The sequence below is a fragment of the Electrophorus electricus genome, chromosome 10, assembly GCF_013358815.1.
Source record: "Electrophorus electricus isolate fEleEle1 chromosome 10, fEleEle1.pri, whole genome shotgun sequence".
In the NCBI taxonomy this organism is placed as follows: Eukaryota; Metazoa; Chordata; class Actinopteri; order Gymnotiformes; family Gymnotidae; genus Electrophorus; species Electrophorus electricus.
In genome coordinates, this window is record NC_049544.1 from 2492231 (window position 1) to 2500000 (window position 7770).

The 7770-nt window shown below is 41.8% G+C and overlaps 1 protein-coding gene across 1 annotated transcript; it reads left to right on the forward strand.

Moving 5' to 3' along the window:
- The first annotated feature begins 326 nt into the window (after nucleotides 1–326).
- On the forward strand, nucleotides 327–3724 carry LOC118242188. Its single transcript, XM_035531192.1, has 2 exons — nucleotides 327–2260; nucleotides 3245–3724. Exon 1 carries the CDS (start codon nucleotides 693–695, stop codon nucleotides 2196–2198), a length of 1506 nt encoding a protein of 501 aa, XP_035387085.1. The 5' UTR covers nucleotides 327–692; the 3' UTR covers nucleotides 2199–2260; nucleotides 3245–3724.
- Nucleotides 3725–7770: the final 4046 nt, after the last annotated feature.

Sequence of the window (7770 nt, forward strand, 5' to 3'; positions counted from 1 at the left end):
GTAAGTGGTTCAGTGTAGTTGATTTGGCCAACGCTTTCTTTAGCGTACCTGTGCACAAGGATAGCCAATTTTAGTTTGCTTTTACTTTTGAAGGAAAGCCATATACATTCACGAGATTGTGTCAGGGGTATTGTGAATCACCAACTATTTACAATGCCGCCTTACATCGAAGCCTAGAGGCTTTAGAACTCCCTGAAGGAACAGCCTTGCTGCAATACGTTGATGATCTTTTGATTTGTGGAAGAACACGAGAAGCGTGTAAACAAGCCACGGTGGCACTGCTACATCATTTAGCAGGGGAAGGCCACAAGGCATCCAAATCCAAATTACAGTTTTGTAAGCAGCAAGTGCATTTTTTAGGACATGACATCACTGAACAAACGCGCATGCTGACTAAAGACCGAGTGAATGCCATTTTGACTATACCAAAGCCCATGACGAAAAAACAACTGTTGTCCTTTTTAGGAATGTGTTCCTATTGTAGGACATTCATACCATCCTATGCAGAACATGAGGGACCACTCAGAGATATAATACCGACCAAAGGGTCAAATTCCTCACAGCCGGAATGGACGCCGGAAGCTGAGGCGGCCTTCACAACACTGAAACAGATGTTACAAGTCATGCCAGCGTTGGGCATTCCAGACCCAAACAAATAATTTGAACAGACAGTAGACGTTAAAGGGCAATATATGACAAGTGTATTGACACAGAAACATGGGGACAAACAAAGGCCGGTGGCCTACTTCTCAGGAAAATTAGATACAGTCGCAGCAGGCCTACCTTTATGTGTAAGAGCTATGGCAGCCGCCGAGAAGGCACTAGTGGCTTCCAGAGACATAGTAGGCTACGCCAAGCTTACCCTATATGTGCCTCATGCAGTGTCAAGAATACTGCAAGATCAAAAGGTGGCACATTTGTCCACTCAGCGATGGCTTAGATACCACACTGCCTTAATAGAGATGCCAAATGTTACTGTGAAACGATGCACAACTCTAAACCCCTCCACTCTATTGCCTACAGGGGAGGAGGGAGAGCCCCATGACTGCCAACAGGTGTTAGAAATTGCAACATCTCCCAGAATAGATTTAAAGGAGGAACCAATATTTAATGCGGACCTGGAATTGTTTGTGGACGGTTCAGCTAAACGTGACTCTCAAGGCACTAATCGAGCAGCATATGCTGTTGTGTCACACACAGAAGTGGTGAAAGCAGAATCACTCCCATCTAATTACTCAGCGCAGGCAGCTGAACTTGCTGCACTCATACAGGCGTGTAAACTAGCACAAGATAAGACCGTGAACGTCTGGACCGATTCCCGGTACGCGTGGGGAGTGGCACATGACTTTGGGGCTATTTGGAGACATCGTAACTTCCTTACGAGCTCAGGAGCAAAGATAAAGAACCATTGCCTAGTAGCAGAACTGTTGGAAGCAATCCAACTACCAAAGAAAGTGGCCATCATAAAATGTGCAGCACACACAAAAGCAGGGGACCCTGTGTCGAGAGGAAACGCTTATGCAGACAAAGTAGCTCAACTCACAGCCACACAACCAGTCCATACACAAATGGCACAAATAGATAATGGAACCAGGATAACAACCAAAGATATCCAAAAACAAGCTACTCCACAAGATTATGTGAAATGGAAAAAAGGGGGGTGCAAACAAATAGGCGGGATATGGGTACACCCAGAGATAAACAAACCCTGTCTCCCCACGGCTTACATGAAAGGACTAATTGAGATTGCTCATGGGAGGAGTCACATGAGCAAAGGGGGGATAGTGGAAAGTATAACAAAATATTGGTATGCACCAGGAATAAACACACACACCAGTAAATTTTGTTCAGCTTTTGAAATAGTGTTTGGACGGCCTCCCAACACGGGGGTGGGTCCGCCGGACTGGGATACTAACCTGATCAATGAATCACTTTTGCAGTACTGTGTGTCTCTGCACAAATCTCTTTCCCATGTGTCTAAGCAGGTGAAGGCAGTTCTTCCCGAGGTGACGGATACTCCACTCCACACCCACCAACCAGGTGATTGGGTGCTAATAAAGGACTTCAGAAGGAAGCGGTGGAGAGGACCATTCCAAGTGCTGCTGACGACTAACACCGCCGTCAAAACCGACGGACGAGCAACGTGGATACACCACACTCATTGCAAGAAGGCGCCAGAACGACCTGAGGACTCATGATGAATTCTCTGTTTGTCACTATCCTACTCACTACTCTCGCCCCGATCGTGGGACGACAACTCCTGCCAGAGGAAAGATGCAAAGGCAATATCGCTTGTGCAATGGCATTGGTGACGGCAACCACTGCCAAGCCAAACCAGTCTTGCCTAGTGTGTCACCCCTTTCAGGTGCCATGGACGCCCATACCCATCACCCACGACATGGCGACTCAGATGACCAATAAGACTACATGTGAACTAGATAGGCTAACAGGACAGCTCTATAATTTATCTAGAGAAATCATAAGCTCGATGAAAATACCCGGCTGGGCGGGTAATGGGAGGGCAGAAGTGGCACATCGAAATAATGACTGCGAGACTACGACAAAGATGCATTTAGCCGATATGACTTTTGATACAACTAATATTCAAGGGGACTGGTGCTTGTGTTCAAAAGGGGGGGAACCCACTGACCCTTATCTAGGACATACCGAGTGTAAGGTGAATTATATAGCATTAGATAAGGATGGGCACAACTGTACCATTCAGGGAAGAAATGAATTAAGGAATGCCACAAAAACCTTTAGTGGGAGATGCAACAGTATAGTCAACCCTATTACACAGGGGGCAATGATGTGGGCATGTGGGGCAAAAACCTACTCCGCCCTCCCCATTACCAAGGCCAGTAATTGCAAGAAAACTGGAAAGAACTATGAGTTCCAGTGGTCAGGATGTTGCACACCAGTACTCCTAACCCCGCCAGTGTCTATTTTCAAACTACGTGGGGCACATGCACACACCATACATAAACGAGGCACTGGCAAGCAGCACCCCGCTAAATACAATGGCTATACCCTGGCCGACCCATGGACCACCCCTGCATCGGCAATAGGTTGGTCTATATTTCTGGGAGGAGGCACCACTGCAGCCTTGAATAAGATTAACGGTTTAGCGTGGCAAGTCCTAACTCTGGCCAATAGGACTGAGACGATTTTTACACTCCTAAACCAAGAATTGCACCAGATTCGCCAAGTAGTCCTGCAGAATAGAATGGCCTTAGATTTGCTCCTAGCCGAGGAAGGTGGGGTGTGTAAGAAGATAAATGTATCATGTTGTTTTCACATCCCAGATTATTATGATAATATAACAGACCTGACTACACATATGAAACAGGACATCCAGGAGCCGTCCCCAGCAGACAATTCATGGTTCTCATGGTTCACCTCGGCCCTGGGCCCGTGGGGACACTGGGCAATGACGGTGCTTTTTCCTGTGCTCATTGTCGTATTGATGGTTGTGTTTCCTGCCATGTATTATGAATTGTTGTGTCACCTGGGTGACTAATCTTACTCGTGTACAGTATCAACTGTTGCAAGAACTGCCAAAGGGGGTGGATGAGGATTATGAGGAATTTAATGACCTCCAGGCACTATTCATTGAAAATTAAAGTCTAGATGATGTTGATGATTGACAAAGAATCAAAGGGGGGAAGTGTGAAGGAAATATTGTTGTGTTTCTTTCTCTATCATTGTAAAGCGTGAGAAAGCTTAGCATAAGATTAGAAGAACAGGACGTTCCCTAGAGAACGTCCTTGAAGAAATACACTCCTTCCAAGGAGTTATCTGGTCTCAGCAGAAGCAAACCCTCCCTCGTTCTCTCGAACGCTATGGCTATTATATAAGGGGAGGGAAATCACCCAAAGGGGAGCGAAGCAAATAGGCACGCTCATTTTTTGAAACTAATAACTCAATAAAATCTTATCCACATCTGACTCCTTGTTTGCTGAATTTCCACCACAGACACCCACAGGAGGGGGTTTAAATAGACAGACAAACAATTACCATCAAAACCATTTGCAAGAGTAAATTATCACCTCTCCACGACCATGTTTAACAGTTGTTATGAGGTGTTTGTGGTCATATGCTATGTTGTGCTTTTGACAAATTTGGCTCTGTGCATGATGACGAAGAGTCTTCACCTTGGTCTCATCAATCTAACCTAAGTCACACTACCATATTCTTGGAGAGAAGGTGCTTTTTCTTAGCTACATATCTGTGAGTCATATTTTTCAGTCTTTTTCTTTAACTGTGCTATCATGAATATGAATATTTAATGTGCTTACAGAGCCCTGTTTACACTCCTTTCCCCACATGTTGCCATTACCTGCCTTACTGCCTTAGTCATTAGTGTGTTACTCATTAGGCTTCCTGCTCAAAAATTTAAACATATACACCTAGAGCAGGACCCACTGCCAAGTACTTGCTTTATCCCTGAATATTATCACCTTGGGCAGCAATCAGTGCCCAAATTTTTTGCAAATTCATGCCGTTTTGGTAGGTATTAGAGTATTAGGGAAGGGTTTGCGGGGATGGTTTTTGGTTAAGGTAAGAGGTGAATTATCATTGCAAAGTCTGGCAAGAGGATTTGAGGGACCTACAAAATGACACCACACCAAAAAGAAAAAATGTTTTCTGTGTGCATACTGTCCACTCATTGTGAGCAATAACCATGTTAAGGATAATAGGTGTATGGGGTGTACAGTATTATGCTGATTCAGGCATTTGGGTGCTTCAGGTACTTAGTACAACAAAGCAGTCCTGATATTTCAAAGCATCTTATAAGGTGACCATTGTTGTAGGGCTGTTCATAGCTGCCAAAAATACCCTGGCAACAACAGCAACAACACCAATAATAAATGTACCACTTCATAACAAGAGCTCCTTGAAATGATTATGAATATTTTAAAACTTGTTTATTAATAGTTATTAAATAAGTGATAAACATCTTGAAAATCACTGTGCAATTACAGCACAAATAAAAAGGTTAGCTGTTAATGTATGTTAAACAAATTAACGTTTCTGACTAATGTTGATTGTTAAATTGTATTAACATACTAAACCACTTACAAACACTTTATAATGTTAGTTTTATTGTAAAGTGGTACTGCAATATAACATTTTGTGTTATTAGCTAGCACTATTACGTATTAACCTCATGTGATAGTTTGTTTGCTAGTTAATGTGAGCAATGCAAATGAGAAACTACTTCTGCTCATAAAATTCTTTTATAATTAATTGATTCTCATTTAGTCAGTCCTACAACCATGTCTGTACAACAAGCAGCTGTATCATTATATGCAATTTTTGCACAAACTTTTGCACCCCTGTTTTCTTTTTCCTCAGTTTGGACAGAGCACTCTCCACCATTTCACTGCGTGTTGTACTGTGTACGACTATGTATGTGACGAATAAACCGAACTTGAACTTGAACTTGAACAATTTTGTGCTCAGCAATAGAAAAGTGGCACCACTTCCTTCCAGCTGCAGGCAAACTTCTCATGGGATTTGAACCACAATGTTCCATATATATTAAAACACACCAGGAAATGTGAAATGCTTGTTTGGCAGGTGTTTGTGGTTACCATGTCATGTGTTCCTTATTCACTTCCACAAATTGGAAATGGGGAACTGATATCATGATCACTCGTTTCACTAGGGGGGAGTCGCAATCAAAGCAAAAGAAATAAAACCCATTACTTTAAAAAGCATTACCAACTAGGATTGTTTACAGCTTTGCCACGTGTACAGGAGCTCCATATGAGCATTTGGTTAGGTGTCACTCATGGTAATGTGCCAGAGGTAGTCCACGTGGCACGTCAAAATGATTTTTCATTTTTTTAAAAATGAAAGTTACATAACATTTTCCAAGTCAACATTTTATGTTGTCACAGTCATAGTCAGTAAAGAAATGACCACATTTATAGATTTAAAAAAACTCACTTCCTTTATGCTTTGAATCAGAAAAATTATGGTCACCACATTGCCATTCAATGAGAACTGGCATAGTAACATAGAAAGCCTGGCTAATGAAATCAGAAACCTTGCTGAAAGAAAACTGTGGGTTAGGGTCATGGTTTATTTGCTTAACTCTCGTTTGTTATATCTCATTATATGTAGTGTTATTCATGTTGGTGTCTTTTGTTTATTTATGTTTTTGAAACTATTACGAGAGTATTGACAGCATTCTGTAGTCATGCAAATATCTCTACCAATGAAAAACTACCACATGAAAAGGCATTGCAAGTAAACATATGCTGATGGCTTACTTTCTGATTTACCATTTTGCTTCACACCTGTAGGCAGACAGGCATGCTTTTTGTTCCCTGAAGCACAAGAGTCACATACTGAGGACATGTGTAAGAAAGGTCTGTATCTCATACTTTTTACCCGTGGTTTCCTGTTCTCTGAAAAACATTGACACTGCAGACAGCAAAAGGTTTTCGGTCCTCTCACACACCACCTACCCTAAACTTTACCTGGCCCCTTTCAGAAAGGAAATTCGGTGGTTTTCATATAACTCTTTCCATTCTGAATAAAGAAATCAGGATGCATAAGACCACATGCAATATGTTGGCACAGTGTCTGATTTAAGGCAACAGTTTTGTTGCTGGATTAGTGACACTGCTCAAGTAATTGTAAAATTTATTTTATTGGCTTCACATGCCTAGTACAGATAGTTATGGGACATTAGTTTATTTACAAGCTCACCTGATATAGTTAATTTATGATTTTTGTAAACATCTCTACAACTAATGCTGTACAATCAGAAGGTTTAAACCCAATGTGCCATGTTTTATTTTTAATACTTCTACATCTTTAACCACAGTATACTGTTGTTACTCTCTTGAATGCTAGCTATCAATATATATATATATAACGAAGCAGGACGCACAGTCTCTCTCAACAGAGTGAAACATTTAATGAAATGGAACATTTAGGACAATAGTAACATCGAAAATATACACACCTAACACTAACGATAACATAGACATACGCTATACAAACACCAACAAGGGCTACATGAACATGGAAATTAACATTATACTCAGATGCTAACAAACTATGACCAACAGCGAGGGGAGCACTGGCAGTGCAACAAACACTGACGCTTAACCCTGTACAGGTGCGTGCCTTCACAGAGTATTTAGGTAGGCAATAATCATGCCCCAGGTTTTTTTACCATAGCAAAGTTTATCTTACACAGGCTAAAGAGTACCTGGCTAACGTGGAGACCTGGAGTAGCAGTACCTGGCTAACGTGGAGACCTGGAGTAACAAGGAGGTCTTAGTGTTTAACCTTTGTTCTCATTCCTACTTGAACACTAAATGTTTCTGTATGTATTTGTGTAATTTGTGTGAATGTTGAAGTGATTTATGCTTTCTCTGCCGTTTTACTACTATGGTTTTACATTCATACTGACACTTCCCCATTACTGTATCACAGTTGACCTTACAAATACTCTTTAATTTCACCCCCAAACAAACAAACACACACACACACACACACACACACACACACACACACACACACACACACACACACACACACACACACACACATACAAAATGTAGATGAAAGCTCATACCCAAACATAATTAGGCATGCATTCTTTAACGGGCGTATGGCTACAGAAGAACAGGACGTGGTGCAAAGGTGTGAAAAAAAACATGTTTGCAGTCATGACAGATCATGCAAGTCAAAAGAGACAAGATAAAGCATTTGGCACTTGACATTTGGCACTGTCTTTGTGATCAT

What these genes read in the sequence shown, in the direction of transcription:
- LOC118242188 (XM_035531192.1), top strand. Translation starts at nt 693, where the DNA reads ATGACAAGTGTATTGACACAGAAACATGGGGACAAACAAAGGCCGGTG.